At 42.9% G+C, this 19,230-nt stretch overlaps 1 protein-coding gene across 1 annotated transcript in view; it reads right to left on the reverse strand.

Annotated features, from left to right (window-relative positions):
• Positions 1-19,230, reverse strand: part of jade2 (jade family PHD finger 2) — a 148,958-nt gene that overhangs the window by 50,757 nt on the left and 78,971 nt on the right. Inside the window, exons 5-10 of the mRNA XM_028422559.1 lie at positions 17,985-18,124; positions 14,851-15,062; positions 12,804-12,971; positions 9,131-9,247; positions 3,798-4,250; positions 2,881-3,045 (exon numbers count right to left, since the gene is read on the reverse strand). Coding sequence (XP_028278360.1) covers positions 2,881-3,045; positions 3,798-4,250; positions 9,131-9,247; positions 12,804-12,971; positions 14,851-15,062; positions 17,985-18,124 — 1,255 coding nt within the window. The remainder of the gene's footprint in view (positions 1-2,880; positions 3,046-3,797; positions 4,251-9,130; positions 9,248-12,803; positions 12,972-14,850; positions 15,063-17,984; positions 18,125-19,230) is intronic.

The following is a 19,230-nucleotide window of genomic DNA, read 5'->3' on the forward strand; positions in this document are numbered from 1 at the left end:
CACAAGTCTATAGAAAACAAACACCTCTGCTAAGTTATGTTCCTCCCACAGAAAATACTATACACACACACACACACACACACAAAGTGGCCTACATAATAATGAGAAAACAAACTGAACTTTAATTGTTTACTATTAAAACACATGGTAAAGAAGTGACAACCTGCTCTGAGGGGAAATGATTTCTCACTTCATTATTTCGAGTTAAGAGGTGAGGAATTGCTACCTAAAAGCCAAATTAAACCTGTGGGATGCTGGACAAAGCACGCTGATCCGCCGCTCTAATCAGAGCTGAGCTAAAGTCCACTCAATTGGTTTACCAGCTGAGGCTAAATAGGCAAGCCAAGGAGCAATTAAAGAATGGCCTCCAATTACTTCCTGTGTTTGTACTTTCCCTTCTTTTAGTTTGGCACAGAACAGTAGAGTCATTTGGTCGACATGCAGCCACCTTAATTGCCAAAAGGTGCTCCAACTGTGAGCCAAATGAAATCAACCAAGCTAAACCAAACCGAAGGTAAGCCAGAAGCATTGCATCAGCTCACATGCCAAAGAAATGAAGGAAGAGGTATTTAAAGAGCAGCAGATTATTTGTGTGCTGAAAGAAAATACATTTTCACTGGCTACGAAAGTTTCCTTTTGGTAGATTTAGTATCAGAAAGTAAGCAAATACCACATTTTTTTTCAGATTGTGGTAATGATATAAAACATTTGTCCAAATGTAGAAAGCATCGCAGCAGGCACGCTGCCCGTCCTTGGCAAAAACCTGTAGAGTTAACTGTATGCCTTTAAAGTTGGGCTGCAATGGATGTTTGGCTGTGTGCTGTCCGCTGAAATTCTGATTCTGGAGGGCATATCGCAGGGTCAGGAGGGGGTTTTCAGAGCACTGCTGCGGTGAATGCCAATCAACTATCAAAGCACTCCGAACATGAGCCCTGAGTGAGGTTATGAGCACGGCACGACCCATGTGAGAAACCAGGCGAGGAAATATACATAGTGGTTAGCATTCAGCTGCCAAGTGTGAGCTATGATACTGAAGGCAGCGCAGGGAATTTATTTTCAGGCCAACCTAAAAAAATAAAAAACGAACGATCAGGTACAGATCAGCTCCGTAATTTACATTAAAGATTTGTCCTGGATTAACCTTCTGAACCACAATCAGCTTTTGGTGTCTTTCCGACATTTTTGGATGCTGTAGGCTGATTTTTCACTGCACCTCTAACGGCACAACCTCAGCTTGAAGTAGAGAGAACTCAAGCACATCCTTGTGCATTATAACACAGGTATACTGGTGTTACCAGTCTTAATCTGAGCACCACAGGTTATACATATATTAGCTGATCCATGTGACGGCTGATTGTGAGTGAGTCAATAGTCAAAAAATCCCCGGGTTTCCATCACCCTGATTTTATGCACAAGTATTGCATCAAAAAAGGAAAAGGAAAGGCTGAAGTTTGCTGAATAAATTCAGATGTGGTAAACATTAATCTCACATAAGAATAAGATTGACCTCACATTTTAATGTGTGAAATATTGACCAAAGACAGACCAGAGACAGAAACATTCCACCATCTTATATAGGATAAAAACATAGAGAGCAGCAGACTGCCGACTGATACCATCATCCCACAAAACTAGAACTAGTTTCGCTGCATCAACCACTACTTTGCATTTTTTTTATGTGAACCATCAAATAATTCTTTTATGACTTCCTTGATCGTCTGAGAAGTGCAGATTTTACAGAATGTTGTCAATAAAAACAGGAAAAATCTCAGGTTCGGTTCAGTTTCATGGTGTATTCTCAGATTCAATGGTTCTACAAAGACTGAAACACAACAAAGAACTTTCACTTCTTGTCCACAGACAGCGTCTGTTTCGTCCTCCACCCAAAACTACATCTGTGCTTTTTGCATGGCCTCCCTAAATGTTTCTTTCACAACCACAGAAGCTGCTGTCGCTCTGGCCTACCGATGACTGCATCTGCTATTTCAAGATTTTATGGGGTGACCGAGCCTTCCACAGTTCCCTTCACTACTGGTGTCCACTAGTTTTTTATGGATTTTGTGTCTTCTAAAAGATGCATAAAAAAAATCTATAATATGTAGGCAGGAGCTGAAGATCATTCACAAAGGACAGGCTGACACGAGCACAGCAGCTCGATATAAAAGCAGTGCTTCGGTTTATATATAGGCAGGCTGTTCCTTCTAAGAACCCCTCAGAGGCTCCTCCGCAGGACTACGGAGTCCCCAGGCGGCTCCCTTTTCAAGGACCAACCTACAGACTCAGTCCTTCCATGACATAGTAGCTGCACAAACATTACCATCTCCCCGTTTCTCAGGGGAGCAGCACAGTGTTGCTAAAGCAGAGGGGCTCATGAGTAGTATCACCAAAAGTACCCAGAGTCTGTCAGAAGAAATAAAAGTTGTTTCCCGCATCTTTCTACAAACAGAGGTGTGTTTCCACATCCCAAGTGGCACACACACTAACAAACACACACACTGCTATTTCTGGGCTCCAGGTCACCTGAGACTGGGTTTTCTGCTAAGTTTGACTCAAGGCCAGAGAGGAAGAATGTATTACATAACACGGAGTTATACATAAAGTCACCTGTAATGTGTCACAGAACAACCAAATGAATTCTCTATTGTCTACACTAAGCCATCAGTCAGTCACTTATTATATCACACATCCATTCCATCTCGCCTCCATTCATTAACTATTAATATTCATGAGAGTGAAACTCAACTCTATACAAAAGTGTCAATGATCTTTTTAATTAAGACTCTGAAAAATGTAAATCACACACACACACACACACACCGTTTCACTGGCTTCATACCAAAATACACACTCACACATCTAGATTTTTTTTCTCCTACTTACCCTTTCCAGGTCTTGTCGGAGGTGTGTGAAGAGTTTGAGGCGTCTGTAGAGGACGTCCTGCTCCTGCTGGGCCAGGTTGTCCACTTCATCACGCTTTAAAGTCACCAGAGGTCGATTAAAGTTGGACTTCCTCTTCAACTTCCAGAACTGATATATGAAGTCCACCTGGAAAAAGAAGATGTTTGTTGGTATTACAGAAAATAAACACACACAAATCGTACACAACGGCACAAACACTTCCTGGTTGCTTCTGATTGGACGGACGCTTTAAACTGTGGATCAACTTCTCTACTCTTACGGCTGCTTCCATTGACTAATGTGATTTCTTCCATAAAAACCTGTAATACATCGTCGTGTAAAATTCCATCTTTGGAAAATAAGTGTAGAAAATTCAAAAAGCATGCGGCCAAGTTTTCCACCTGGTATCAAAGCTGTTTGCTTACAGCATTCCTGTGTTAGTTATACAATATTTTGGCTGCAGCGACATCCATCTTTAGAAAGCAAAGAGCAGTTAATCACAACAAGTTTTAAACAAATGTCTGCAACTCCTCATACCTATGAACGGGGAACACTTTAATTTGATGCACTCAAGCACGAAATCTGGACAAACAGATGATAAACAGCGCACAAATGCTGTGCACACTCTCCTCCTTTAGTCAACTACAAATGCCTTCATCTTCCTGTGTGTGTTCTGAGAAGCTCAGCTGCACGTTGCCGTCCCACTGAGCGGTTACTCTATTTGCACACTTGCTGTCTCTTAGTGCAAACAACTGCTGCTAAAGAGGGGCGGCACGTGACATCACTGCAGTTACTGAGTGGCAAAAAGCCTGTTGAGAGTCAGACATGTATATTTCCTGTATAATAAAATGAGTATTCATTCAGGAAGGTTTTGGTAGGTGTCTTTCTCATTAGCATACCTGTGGGACGGGCAGCCCCAGGTTTTCGGCCACCTCTCTGGGGTCCACCAGTCGGTAAAACTCGTCCTCCAGCTCCTGCAGCTTCTGTTTCCTCTGGCTCACCTTCTCTCTTTCCAAGTGGTCCCGTTCAGCTCGTTCCGACGCTGACACCGAAACCAGGTGCGATACCGACCTCTGCTCCATATCGCTGCCAAAGTTCAGCACATGCTGCTGGTCCGGCCGAAGCTCAGAGGATCTAGCTGCACTGTGTGATCCGTTTGTGGTGGCGGTGGTGTGGTTGCCGTTGCTGATGCTGCTCGAGCTGCAGGTGCTGTTGGCGGTGGTGCTGCTGTGCTCCAGGCAGAAGGACTTGAAGCGCACCTCGTCGTTCTCGGCCAGAATGGTCTTCATCTCCAGGCCGTGGTCGAAGGCGCACGTCACATGGAAGGCCACAATGCAGGAGGGCATGGAGCACTAGAGGCCGAAAAGACAGTGAGGAAATACAGTAAGAACACATCCCTAAAAAAACGTTTTCAAATTCCCAGACATTTTGTCACCACTGTTTGTTTTAAATGTGTCATTTTCGCTTCATTTATTGCGTTATCGAGGTTCCAATACAAGCGCAGCAGAGCAGAAAGACAAGCTAAGTCAAAACAAACACGGTTCCCCCATTTCTGCTGACATTTTGCTAACTTGTGTGTGTGTGTGTGTCAGTGCTATCCATTACAGGTCATACTAAAAGACAACCTCCCACTGAGTCCCTGCAGGCACGGTGTGATTTTGTGTGTGTGAGCCCTTGTGGCTGTTGACACTGCGTGTGCGTAGTGTGTGTGTGTGCGCTTGCTTGTAAACCTACAGTGTGTGTGTGTGTGTGTGTGTGCAGGTCTGTACTTTTCAGAGGAGTTCAGCATTCCGCGCTGACTGTCTGCTCTGTGTTGCGTGTGAGCACAGTGGCAAAAAACCTGACTGATCCGACTGGCTGCACCATCTGGAAAACAAATTTCTGCCGAACATTTCCACAAACAGACCTTCTCCTCTGTCTATGACTCAACTCACAAAATGATAAAAGTGGGCAGTTAAGCTTATCCAGTTCCTTATTCATCTTCTCTTGCTTTATAAAAAGTTTTAAAACAGCTTTAAAAAGTTTTAATTGGAAAGACTTCCTACCAAAGAAAGAGAGCGGTCCTGATTGGTACCAAGACTTTTCCTAATGCGGTTTATATAATGAGCCCAAAAATTACATAACTTTAAAGGCTGTTATATCCATTTTTTCCCTCTAATTACCTTGAAGTTGGGATGTGCGGTATTTTTTCCTTTATCACTCACTGTCACGGTCCCCAAAACAAAACACAGATATTGAGCTAAAATAGGTCATCAGAGCAAAGAAAGCCTGTCCATCAGAAACACCACTGCACTGGCTTTGTTTGCTGTTAGCTTAACAGAAGGTACGGCTTGTTTGTTTACTTCATGCTCCAAGCTTAATGCATGTGGCAGGATAAATGGAGATATCATCGCCTAAGCCACAACTCCCATGATTTGTAAACTAGCACGTGCATCCATGTGAAAACCGCAAACAGGCTAATGAGACAGCCTGTGTACATTATTTACCAGCGTAAGTGCTGATACACACTCCGAACCCTCTGCAGGATCAATTTGTCTTGAAATCGTCAATATATAAGCAGTTGGTGTTGAATTTTTCAAAACAGTGTATTAGTGGTTTCAGCATCCTTTCACCTGCATTATACATTAATGGAGGGGGAGAAGCATGAGGATCAGGGAAAAACAGACTGATTTTAATCTGTCAAATCTCTCAAACTGTTGCTTCTGTCTGGTGTTTGTTCAGCCTGTCATCACCAGAAAAACATGGTATAAGGTTGATAATGTTAGCCCTTAGCATGTCATATCCATTGATGGCATGGGTGGCATCACCCGTTACCATGGTAGCTGCATAAGGTGGTGGCAAAAGAGATGGTGTTTCCTCGTAAAATGTGTTTAATGCTACCCAAAATGTGATCTTTGCGTCTTTTTAACCCTTGACGTTAACCAGTATGTTTAAAGCTTAACCCTAAGGAGTGAAAAGTGTGTGTCTACAATAGCCAGATGCTGCGACAGCACACCAGGCTTCCAGTGTTTAGCATAACCGGACATTAAGAATTCAAAGTGCAGCTGCAGCTAGTGGCCATCTGACAGTTGCTTAAAAAGAGTTTCAGCCAAAGTTGCGCTGGCTGTTTCATCCATTGATTAGTGATCCATCAACATTATTAAGGGCAGAATTACAGACAACTAGTCCCCCTTGTGTATGGTGCATTTATAGTGTTTCATTTATTTTTCTTGCAGGTGAAACATCATCTATCAAAAATCACTCAGTAATAAAAGTCAGCGACGGAGGAGGAGGAGAGGAGGTGCGATCCAATCATCTCGTATCAGTCCTGTGTACAACACCTCTACAGATACATCGTCTGGTTAAAAAGCTGATTTAAAGTCAAAGGTCCGAAGTTGTAGAACCATTTTTTATTACCCACCAAATGTCAGATGGAGCCCGCTGCAGCTGCTCTCACTTATTGGGTGTCAAAAGGCAAAAGGTTGAGCACAGCGTGGAGCCGGGCGACGTGTTGTTTGGAACAAGCCAAGTCATCGCAAAAATAAATAAATAAATAAAAAATCCTCATCTGGCCTTTTCGACCGCACCTGCTCTGTTCCAGCAGGGTGTCATTAATAACCAGCGCCCACTGAAGCGTTCAGTGGGAGAAACTAATTCTATTAGTCACTTTATGTTTACTCACGCTCCATTTTTTAACACTTGATACATATAATAATTAATTCACTCACTCGCATTTTCTCTGATATTTGGAGATGCAAATTATTTAGCGTTTTATTTGCTTCTGCTGCTTTAAGTTGTGTTTCTGAGAGTAGTTTTTCCACTCCCAGGTTTTCTCTTTGATAACATTCAACAAGATAAATTCATAATTCTGAGGCCAGAAGTTTCTGCCAAAGCAACATTTCTTCTACTGACGCTATCTTTGAGCCGTCCAACACAACCACACTGCCAGCTCGCAGTTTAAAGAGAATTTAAATTTTAGTCTTAACACCTATGACCACTGCTTCACACAAGAATCCTGAGAAATTCTGATGATTTTGACTGGTATATATTTTATGTATTAATCCTCAGAGGTTTTGATTTTTCTCAAATCCTCAAACATCCATGTCCTGAGGGATTCCTACAGTACATGGAAAGTCTCACTTTTCATCTCAGATGTTTATTTTTCATTCATTCTACATAACAACTAATTTGAATCTGAGCATCTACACAAAACAAGTAAAAGAACCCATGAGTCCTTATAACCTACCTCCAGATTTTCCATTGATAAATCATCTGTATCTCTTCATTTAAGCTGCATAATTTTTATACATTATGAAATATTTAATATTTATTTCCCATGTTTTCCTGCACTGCACTGTTCCCTTATAATGTAAATATGGTCTTGTGCATTATTTAGCATAACATATTAGCTGTCTTTGAATTCCCTGGTACCAGCACTAGCTTTAGAAACACAGTTCTGTACGTTGGAAGTTTGGGTTCATCTGCATGAGCAGACACTTTTTAAACCTTTGCGAATGTCACGACACAGAGAGCATGTGGAAACATTGGTGTTAAATGTTTGCTTCCTGTTTACATGTCATGTCATGCGATCTGTGCACCATGGACAGTGCAATAGTGTCATCCTGACCGTGTTGTTTCAAAACAAATATGGCAGGTTTGTCTGTATTGTGAGCGTTCTGGCTTCATCAACTGCTACAGAGCCAAGATGGTGCCCATCACACTCAGATTTTTGACCATTATGACCAGACTGCCCAGGAGTATTTCCACTTAAATGGATGTAAGAACAAAGCTTTTTAAACAAAACAACAGTGGTATGGTGCCTTGTTGTGTCTGCTAGCAGTGATAAAACTTTAATCCTGTGACTACTGTCTACACGTGAAGGATGGAAGCTTGTTTTCAGGAATTTCCGAAACACTTAATTTGATGACCTGTTTTAGCTACGATTCTGTTTATTATGCATTCATATCTTATCCATTCTGCGGCAGCAGCTGCAGGTATGTAAAGCTAAAGGGCTGTTGTGCCCTTCCAATCTAACCATGAAGAAGAAGCACTTAATTAGCTGAGCGTATCACCTCTTTACTCCACAGACACACAGATGTTTTTTTTTGAGCTTGTATGAATACAGCGCAGGGCGGACCGGCTGACCCTCACAGTGCATCTTCCTTTAGCAGAGCACTGATTAAGAGGCTCGTAACACTCTTACAACTTGCCAATTAATGCAGGAGGTTGTTAAATTCAAATATTTTTGTTCTGAGACACTCGGCAGTCATTAGCTGCACATGAGAAAGTGTCGCCTGACAAGTGGCTTGAAGTATTGTATGACGAAAAAAAGGTTTTCACTGCAGGTGTGAACTGTCTGACCCAACACACATTAAACATGCAGACATTACACTGGCTGCTACAGAGTATTAATATAAATTTGAATGAGCTGCTTGAGATTTGATCGGCACATACTTAAAATTGTTAAAAAGCAACACTGACTTGACTTTTTGAGACATTAAACTGATTTTTTTTCACACATATCCTACAAAGAACCCCTGTTGCTCGTGCTGCCATGTAGCATAAACATCTCTACCTTCTGTGTGAGGTGGCAGCTGATCAGTGTGTATGTTTGTACAGCCACCTGCCTCCAGCTATGGAAACAGGAGAAAGACAGAGAGAGGGGGAGAGAGAGGGAGAGGGGGAGAGAGAGAGATCTCTCCCGATGGATGAGACTGGCTCAAAGGCTCACAGTTAATCTATAGCATCAATACTGTGCTAGCAAACCACCCGCGCCGCTGCACAGGCAAACACAGGCACTCACATACATCCAGCATGCACTGCAGGTATACATACACACAAGCAGCGGGGGGCTTTGAGGATGCAGTTCAACCTTTACCACTAAACTGTGCACAGACTAATAGCTGTAAAGTGGGTTAGTGTGGAGTCAGCAGGGGGGTGTTTGTGTACTTCTACAGTTCTGCAAGAGAACCGCTGTGCTTATGTGCTTAGAAACTGTTTTGAATGGATGTACTTGTCAGGTTTAATGACCAGTTTAAACTTTTGATACCACCCAAAAATTTAACCCTTGATACAATTTTCAAAACACCTCTGGCTGATGTACAGTGTGGCTGCTGATCATATGAGCAACAGAGCAGTAAGAGAAGGAATGAAGAGGGTACTTAAAACTTCAACACACGCAACAGCTGGAAACACAAACATCATAAAGGCCTTTTTTTAGACACCCAACAAGGATGGTTGTATCACTTCTTACCTGTATGCAGGTTCCTGTGTGTTCTCGGCACAGGCTGCAGGACAGAGCCCAGCGGCTGGCAGGGATGTGGGACACCTTGGTAATGGGCTCCATCTTCTCCGGACAGCCTATACTCACCTACAGGGATCACGCAACAATAAGAAGTAAGACTACATAGACTGGAAATGAAGCAACATTTTTGTGGAGATTCATCATTTCTTGAAGTGATTCTAACTTCATTCTTTATAAAGTTCTGACCTGAGTGTAATATTGAGTTTCTTAGGGTGCAGAGTACCTGTGAATTATTAAAATTAATCCAATGTTTACGCTCCACAACAGAATACTAATGCAATTGCCTGGATCTGAGCTGCCCTTCTGCTGCAATCACCAAGCGGCAACCTTCGGGGCTCAAAGTGGAAGCCCATGCGGAAGTGTCAAAACTTGTAATTCACGCTGCAACAGCTGGGGGTTGGCTCCAAAAGCGAGTAATTTCCCATAGTCTCCCATGTTAAAATGGCCGACTTCACAGCAGAAAAAAACATGTTTACAGCCTGGTACAAAAAACCACTGTGGTCTCAGATGATAGGTTCTCTTCTAGTGTCAATTGTAGGGAGGGTGAATTTTTTTACAACTCACTCGTTTCAATGGTATTCGGACTTAAAATTACGCCTAATTATGGGCGTTGCCGCTTGAGTGACAGACAGTTGACGTATCACAGCGTGAGTTTCCTGCTTCCACGATCGCCCGCCCCCCTAAACCCCGCTCGTGCTCCCCCTCTTTGTCCATAATCGGAGTTTTAGTTGACGTGACGCTGTCAACATGGCGGCGGTCATCAAGTCCCGGAACCTCCCACCGAGCCTCAAAACGGCTCTTCAGAAACAAACGGGTGACGTCACGGAGGCTCTGTCCATAGTTTTTACTGTCAATGGCAATCACACATATTCCTGAAATCCTGTTTGCTGCTCTGTCTGTCTGTTTTAACTCTCTAACCATCAAAAACATTTTAACCTGTGTCATACTACAAACTAGTAGTAGGGTAGGGTAGGAGATTTCATTCTGATGCACTTTTTGTTAAATTAGTGTAACTTCTCTTTACAATCCGATAGCAACCTATTAGTTCGGCAGTTTCACATTAAAATGAAGAATATAAATCATCCGTGGAAGCTATAAAACACTAAAAACATCAGCCAATCTGATTGTATTGGCTGGTTGTCGCTCTCTTCCTGCTCTGCGCGCACCAGAGAGGTACGTGCATGATGGCCGAAGTCACAAACCATAGCTCGTCTTCAGGTAATGCGTGTCCATGTGATTGGAGGCTTGGCTTCGGAGGCTTGGTAATCGCTTACAGACAAAAATTCATCTTGGAGGTCTGACATTAACTCCATAAATAAGCAAAATGTTCTGTTTACATGATTATATATCGGTACAAATGTAATCTGTTTTTGTAGACTGAATAGCAATCAGTTTCCATAGAAACCCAGCCCACCCCCCAAAACAACAAAAATTCTATAAAATTTTAATTAAATTATCAAAATTCCACAGTGTGGCATCATTTTAAAAGCTAAGATCCAAGATGTTTTGGAAACCTGTCACTGGACCTGCAGCAGGGACACATGTGCTCTTTGGAGAAGCTCCATTGTAAAAGCCCAGAGTGACTCATTCTCTCTAAGCGGTCCATTCAGAGCAGCTTTGGCCCCCGGACCTCCCTGCACCAAATACAACCGAAAAGTCATTGACTTGTGCCAACTACCCATGCAGAACAGAGTGGAGAACACTCAGCACCAAAGCACCATTTCTTCCTTCCTTCCTCTGCTGCTGTTAATTAATTTCCTTCTTTCCACAAAAACCATTCATTTCTTCTCGAATGTGAGGCGCGGCCCTCTCTCCTCCTCGGCTGCTGATTTCCGTAGGCCCCCCCGTCCCCTCTCTCCAGATTTTCTCATCTGCTTATCCACAGAACAAGCCTGTGACCTCTGCTCTTGCTGTTATTATTGATGTCTTTTGTACATCACGCATACTGTCGTAGCAGGGGTCTATTTTCACTCCATTGAGAATGTCAATAGAAAGTGAGCTCCGCACAATGATGCCACAACCATCACTGTCAATGTTCACGTCTTTTGTTCAGCTGATGGACAGAGCGATGGCATGCGGATTTTCAGGTTTTGAACGGTGTAGTTAATTGATTGGATTGTTCTCAAGCATGATTCCCACACATGCTGCAATGCTCTGTCTTCTCCTGTTGATTTGTCAATATTTAAAATGCTGGAAAATGCTGTGTGTGTGTGTGTAAATCTTTAACATGCTCATTCCCTGATATTCCAGGAGAAAATTTGAAATCACTTCAGTGGAAATGGGAGGGGAAATCACAGCGTTAAATGAAAGGCGTCTGCATCTTCTGCATCTGAGAGTGTGTGTATGTGTGTGTGTGTGTGTGGTAAAAAGACGTTTAAAGAGAGACCTCTCTCTGGGGGTTGAAGGCAGAGGGCAAAAAGCAGTTACACACACAGCACTGCAGGGGGGCTGTATCGTTTGAAGGCGGGTGGTGTGTTCACACACACACTCGCAACCAATCTAACCCTCACTCTCACACATGCGGAGCCTTTTCAACTACTATTATATTCAGCAAAAAAAACCTAGCAGCTAGTGCCGAGATGCGTGTGGTAGATTATGTCTGCGTGTACAGGTCTGCTATTAACGCCTCTTTAGCTCATGCAAGTGCACACAACCGAGTCTATGCAAGGAAAACGTGCACAAACACACATCCAGCACAGACATGCAAATGATCTTTTTTTCCCCCCCTCCACGGTAGGAAGAGAAAACAAAAGCGAACGGAGCAACGAAAACAATTAGCCCAATCAAGGGTGACAGAAGGCAATTAGAAGTAAAAGGTTTGAGGTGCCAAAAGCCACTCTATTATTGAGAAATGTGCCAGTGGAGTGTGCTGCTGAATAGACTGAAGACACATGACTGACTGACTTAACGTTTTAAAGGTGTGCAAGGCGTGAAGTGAGTCCCTCAACCTCAGAAACGAGTGGCTCCATTTGGAGCTTTCAGATTACAGACGGCTTCCAAAAGATAAAATCAGGGTAAAAAAAAAATGGCTGCTTGGCTGCACACTTGACAAACAGGTTCTCTGTGAAAATCATTTTACATTATCCTCAGACTGCAGAAAGAAGGAGGTCTTGACTGAAGTATTTTACTGTAAACAAGAAAGCCCCAAGTGGCAGGTGCAAAATGTTTGTCAAATCAAGGCCACCCTAAAGGGTTTGTGTTGTTACACTCGTGTCATATGTACACTGAGAGCTTTATGCTTTGCTGTAATCATCCCTCCTCTCCACAGGAACTGTAGAGATTCTTCGCAGAGCGACTACATTATACTAAATTGCATTCAAAATGCCAAATTCAACTTGGTGTCTTCATTTTTCAGCCCCCGGAGGTTGCCGCCTGCTCCGCTGACACTTGATGCGGGGTGTATGGTTGTGCAATAATGTGACAATAACTCCAGCTGTGTGCACTCAAACGTAAACACTTTGCAGGGACGCTCACAGGTAAAAATAGAGGCAGCGATACGCATTTATCCATCAAGTGCAGCCACAAGACATCTTGATGCCTGAGTGCAAGGTGAAGCTGAGAAACAAATACCCAGGTGCACACACAGCTGAAGGACTAGACTGCGAAGCTACAAGGGTCTCACCTCAGGGATCCATAAGGCACAGCTGACGTGGACCCACTTGGTTCCACTGCGGGTGGGCTTGAGGGCCCCCCCTCTCTTGGGGCAGAGCAGACATTTTGGCTGGACCCCGAGAGCGCAGGTCCGACACAGCCAGTTCCCCTGGGGTACCTTCAGGATGCCGTAACACGCCTGCAAGCAGGGCAAGACACAAAAAGAGAGGTTAAGATGGGATGACTGACACATCTCAACCTTTTCCTTTAAGTGTACACAAACTGACTGACTCAAGACTTTATGCTAAGCTAACATAACAACTTATTTCTCAAACTGTGAGCAGGGCCTGTTTTTCCTCCTGCTGAGGAAGAGTGATGATGTGCTGAGAGGACGGATGTCAGATATCACACTGATCTGTTCTGACAGTGTGTCCTCCAGTGTGTCAAATTATCCCTTTAACATCATTTGCAAAGTTTAGCAAGAGCATGGAACACTGTTACGGTAAAAAAGTTTTTAAAAAAACTCCCAGACTTCTTATAAAATATTGATTGCCATCTTCCCCCCGGGTGACCGCAGTAAGATTTTACTGTGGGAACTGGGAATAAGCCTCAGATCCGCAATCTTTTTTTTTCCCCTGGTAAACCTACATTATTATAAAGAAATGGGTCATATTTGGTTTCTCTTTTTGCATATTTACAAGCCAAGCCAAAACAGAATGCAACAATAAAAGTGCACAGTGGAATGAAATGTGGACATTTATTGTTCATTACAAGTCAATTTGGTAACCGAATCTCAGCTTCTAAAAGCCAGAATGTTTACACGAACAAGGTCCCTGCTAAAGTACGTTAAAACCTCCTAAACAGGCGCTGAAATATAGAAAGTGAGGTATGCACAACTGCAAATTTCACAGAATCTTCAAATTAAAATTGCATATGTAAAACACTGTAGCCTACATCTGTTCTGTTGCTGCTGACTTTTTGAACTGCTTGCATAAGAACAGGACAGAGAACAATGATTTACGGCAGGCTAGATTTGAATCCAGGCGTAATCTTTACCAGCTACACCACAGGGCCACCCGTCGTCTTGTTTTTATTTGTTTTTTTTTGTTTCCCATTACTTTTCATTTCTGGAAACAGCGTACGTTCAGTGGTCGCCGCTTCTAACCCCAAAACTTCAAACGTAATTACAGCCTGCTTTCCATTTCTTCTGTCATTCGGAGTTAGCACGTTAACAAAAGTCAAAGTGACACTGGGCAAAAATATTCATCCTTGTTCTCGTTAGCATACACAATGAAACAATCCTTCCTCTGTGTTTTTTTTTTGTCTGATTCGGCTCAAATTCCTCCAGCTTACGGTAAGGAAGCGGCACATTTCTCAAATGCCACTTGGTGTGTTGATTTAAAAGCACAGCAGGGTGTTGTATCATCAAAACACCACCCAGTTTCCTTTCCGCTAACACACACACACACACACAGGGGTGCCAGGGAAGTTTTTTTATGCCAGCATAATAGCATGCTTACTTTTATCTGATAAGATCCGGTCCCCAGGGTCAGAAACAAGAGGGTGATTTTGTTGTCTGTTTGCATAATATAATGACTAAAGGCCTCCTTTAGGTTCAGTCCTCGTTGTAGCCGAGGCCTTAATGAAATTTAAATGTCTAAAAGCATCCCGAGTGTGACAAGCGGAGGGAAACGTCAACACAAGAAAAAAAAAAAAAAAATCTAACTTCACGAGGACAGGCTGGTGTTGGAGTGACAGGAGCACAGGAGGAAACAAAATGAGACATCAAAGCCTGTGTCTTCATTAAAAGCAATTAAAGCACTTTATTGATGAAAGGATTTTATTGATCAAACAGTGAGCAGGGCCTGTTTTCCACCTGCTGAAGGTGAGAGGGAGACCACCTCACTAACGGAAGGAACAGACAGTGCTTACTCTTAAAAGGTGATGCTACCCCATGGAGAAGCTGTTTTGGTTTATATGGCACGTTTCTTTTTTAATATCCAACAAAACTGGCAAATGCTGAAAGGAATTCAATGAGCTTTGGACAATTAAAGTTTGAGATAGACCGTAATCCTGACCTGATGCACGCAGACATTGCACTTGTCACAAAAGACCATCTCGTTTCCGTCCTCTCCCTCAGGCGAGCGGCACACGTCGCACACCACGTCCTCGTCGTACTCGATGCCAAGGCCCTCCTCCGTCTCGATGGCCTGCCGCATCTTCTCCTCACACACGCTCTCCAGCTCCACCAGAACGCACTCCATCGTCAGCTCCTCCAGCTCCGGTAAGGCTGAATGAAAGAAGAACAGAAAGGAAAGTTTGATTAGTTTTTGTTTGCCTGACAAACAAAGACACAGACAGACAGACAGACAGACAGACAGACAGACAGACAGACAGAAAGCAATCATCCATCTCCTGTGAGGCAGGGATGAAGGACGAGGAAGTTTTATTTCAGAGGGAAACAAGACCTTGTGATTGTTAGACAAAGTCCGGAAAGCAGGCGTGAAGACCGCTGCATATCTGAGGAAACACTGAGCCTGTACAGTTGAAAGTTAAGAATTTCAGGGTCAACACTCAGAGGTTTCTTTCAGCTCTTCAACACGGATAGCAGCAATGGGAAACTGCTTGTTTGAAAGTTAAAACAAGCAGCCAATTTACAGATTCGGTGTTATTTTTAGTAAAAAAAATCACTTCTCTTACGCTCTAATTGGAAACGCACATACAGCTTTCCTCTCAATGTTTATCTCTCAAGGTCACTTTCTGTTTGCTTTGGGCTGAATGTGCTGAAAAATCAGCTGAGAATGTGGAGAATGTACAGCTGACTCTTTAGCGAGCCAGAGAGAGTGCGGAAGAAGCCAAAACGGGGCTAAATCTGCCATTAAGACCTCGCTGCCGTCAGCTGCGCTCACTTCGCCAGTATCTGCCGCAGTGTTCGTGCACCATTTGCATCTCAAAGTGATGCCTTGCTCCGAGGCTGGTTAATAGTTGATGAAAACTGATTTCACTGGCAAATGTAAGATTCCATCCTCATAAAAAAATAAAAGATTCCAGACACTGGGAAAGTAAACAGTCAGGGCTTCCAGGACAGCAGCAAAAAGATGTGGAATAATATTATCACATTACCTGCAATGAGATTATAGTGATTATACAATCAGCCTCAATAGGGATTTTAATCTGGTATGAAAATGTTTTATAGGCAAGTTTTAAAATCATGCAACTACAAGACAAAAAGATTGATTGATACGTTTCCGGCCAGCAGCCTCAAATAAGGGGTCCACCACCTTCACTAATGTCCTTTCTACACTGTTCGATTTTTAGCGATTTTATAAGACCATTGCATGACACACGATGCAACTTGAATCTAATAAACTTTGGTACGATCGCCAAGTTTGATGCATGCACATTGTATGATGACCATTTACTGAATCGCAGGTGACCACAGGTTATGTCGTACGTCAACGTGTGAGGAGGAGGAAGACATGGATGCGGAGTGGCAGGTCATAGCAGCTGTCACACCGTGAGACAGTCATCCTAAATTTCTGACACCGCTAGACTTTTATCTCAGCTTATCTTTGATCGCAAGACGCTGACAACGGCCATCGTGGAACCTGTCTCACAGTGCGACGTAAGACCACCAATTTAGAGCCACGACCAAACATATCTCCACGATTCTCCTACGATGCTCGTCAGCCCAAATTCGCACAGTGAAAACCGGGCATAAGACACGTAAAAATCAGTTTCTACTTTAGAATGATTTATGTGAAGGACCCTCATTGGGAGGCTCTTTGGAGCAAATCATCCAGCATGTAAATAATAAATGTGCATTTATACATTTTAAATTTGGCACTGAGTAGAAATTATGAGCTAAAAATGAGAAACTATGCAACCATTGACTACTTCTGACGCATCTGAGGAAGAGGAAGCAGAGTTAGATATTAACCCGCTGTGACATTTACATGAACTGAACACACACGGGAGAGAAGGAAGTTACATCGCTTTCACACATATTATGCAAGTGTGTGTGGCGTCTCTGCCTGTGTGCATTAACTGTACATCTATCTTCTCTGTGTTTGCATATGACAGCTGTGCGCACATACAGATATGCATTTATCACTGTACCTGAGTGTGTGTGGGCACACAGCCTGTACACATCCCACAAAACTATCTTCTCTCTGCTTTTATCTTCACTTCACCTGTTCATTTCATGCACATTTCTGATTGTAATTGATCAAGCCTTATATTTAGTACTGCATGTTTTCCCTTATTACTACTGACAGTGCATTTTTTCCAGTGTTTTCTGTAGGCCTCGTTTTTTGCAAGAAAACAAGCTTAATGATGTGAAAATCAAATTAAAAATGTGTATAAATAACCAAAATTGATCTCTGTGAATGCATTCTCACACACACACACACACGTCCATACAGAATGTGGAGGACTAAGATAGAAAGTGCTGATTCATCCCATCGTGAATCCGGAGCCTCACCCAGCAGAACCAATCAACCGTCTGTTTGTTTGGTCTAGCGTTGAAGGTTATGAGAAACAACCCGCTTCTGCTCCAGGACCAGAGAGAGTTAGCGAGAGAGTGTGTGTGTATGTGTGTGTGTTTGATTTAAGGAGAAATGTGTACCAGAAATAAGGCCTGAAACCCCAGCGGGGATTTATAAACACAATTACAAAGCTTTATCTAAAAGGAGGCGATCAGATATGGAATAAAATGCTGGAGATGAGAGAGAGATGCTCGAGGTCAGCAGTTGGAAACGTGGCAAATTAAAGGATGTAAAAAAAAAACGGGGGAGAGGAGAGAGAAAACTGCAGGGACAAGACATGCAGAGGAGGGAGGTGAAGATTTGATACACCTGCAGGTTTTAGAAACAAACTCTGAGTGTCTCAGTGAAAAAAAAACAAGAAATTAGGAGCAGATCTGAGCCTGATTATTCAAAAACATCATTTAAATGCAGAGGAATAAGGCTTCTACACGAGGTCCATTAGACTGAAGTGAAACCACAGCATCCATGACATATTGGGGTGAGGCCAACATGCAGGAAGAGGCCAAGTCAAAACACATCATCCCAGTATTTCCGTACTTATGACCGCTGCCTGCACAAGCTCTTTGGCAAACTGTGAAGTGTTGCAGCTCCACAAATACATACCCATTAAATGTCAGTGTTTTCTGCATATTTTCATCTACCAGACTGTGTAATCTAGCACTCACCCATCTGCCTGAACTCTTGGTTGACCAGCTGCAGCCAGGCAACATCCAGGTCATCCAGGTCATAGCAGCTGTAGAGCTGGGTCGGCGGAGGCTGAGGATCTCCTTCCTTCTCCAGACCACCTGTCGCCTCTGGCAGCGACCTGGAACATAGACGAAGATAAGATTTACATGTGGCCTGAAAACGATAACAATAATCTCATTTTACCTTAGCTGGCATGGTTCTCTAACATCTGCCTCCTTTTAGTAAATTAAACAGGTCAGAATGGAGAAACTGACCATTAGAACATCAGAGGGTTTATCTTAGTGAATTAAAAAGAATGCATGTACACACATTATTTATATAACACTATAAACAAGTTACTATTTTCCATCTCGAGACAAAAATGACTGACAGGAAGCAGATTCAGCACAGCGCGCATCTTAGAGACCTCTCTAGCAGTCTAGCACTGCTAGAACAATTCAGTGATGTCTACACCAAGAGGACGGCCTCTGTGTGCTGGAACACCAACATTTTAGGCAACATGGTTAAAATTGACATCAGAGCAGCACCTAAAGGAAGATCTGTTTGCATAGCTCTCTCTCTAAAGACGCCAGCAAAGGAGTGGTGCTGGTGGACGCCCTGGAAAAAAAGGTTTCACTATAACTGACCCTGATCTCCGAGAGGCAGTAAAGCTAATGACAGACATGCTCTTACAACACAAATTTGCATAGCAAACAAGTGCCCAGTTCAACTAAACTGGTACTAACACTGCCACTGTGGACCACTCTCTGGAGATGGAAGATGCTGATTTCTGTACGGAGGAACTCCACAATACATGGACTGCAGTATTTAAGTGTAGGAGGGGACTTTTTTTTGCACCGTGTTACTACAGAAATGATTAAATGTTTCAGAATAAAGGGACTGGAAGATTCCAACGACATGCAAAAAATGACCAGCCCAGGTCGCATGATATAAATAATTAGATAAAAATGACTGTTGACTTGGTTTAAATGAGTGTTATTGTTTGAAGTCCAGTTCATGTATCATTTGAATTTCCCCTGATGGGGAGGTATCTATCCATCTATGTATGTATCTGTGAGGCTCTTTTTTAAAAACTGTACGTGCTCTGTGACACACTGCTCTGCTTATGACAACAAGAATTACTGTGAAGTCCTTCTCATGTCTGGGGCTCTCCCTTACAGACAGGTCCTGACCTCATGGACCAAAAAGACTGCATCAGAGTTAGACAGATGAGGATAAAAAGAA

This window comes from Parambassis ranga, chromosome 14 (assembly GCF_900634625.1).
Source record: "Parambassis ranga chromosome 14, fParRan2.1, whole genome shotgun sequence".
NCBI lineage: Eukaryota > Metazoa > Chordata > Actinopteri > Ambassidae > Parambassis > Parambassis ranga.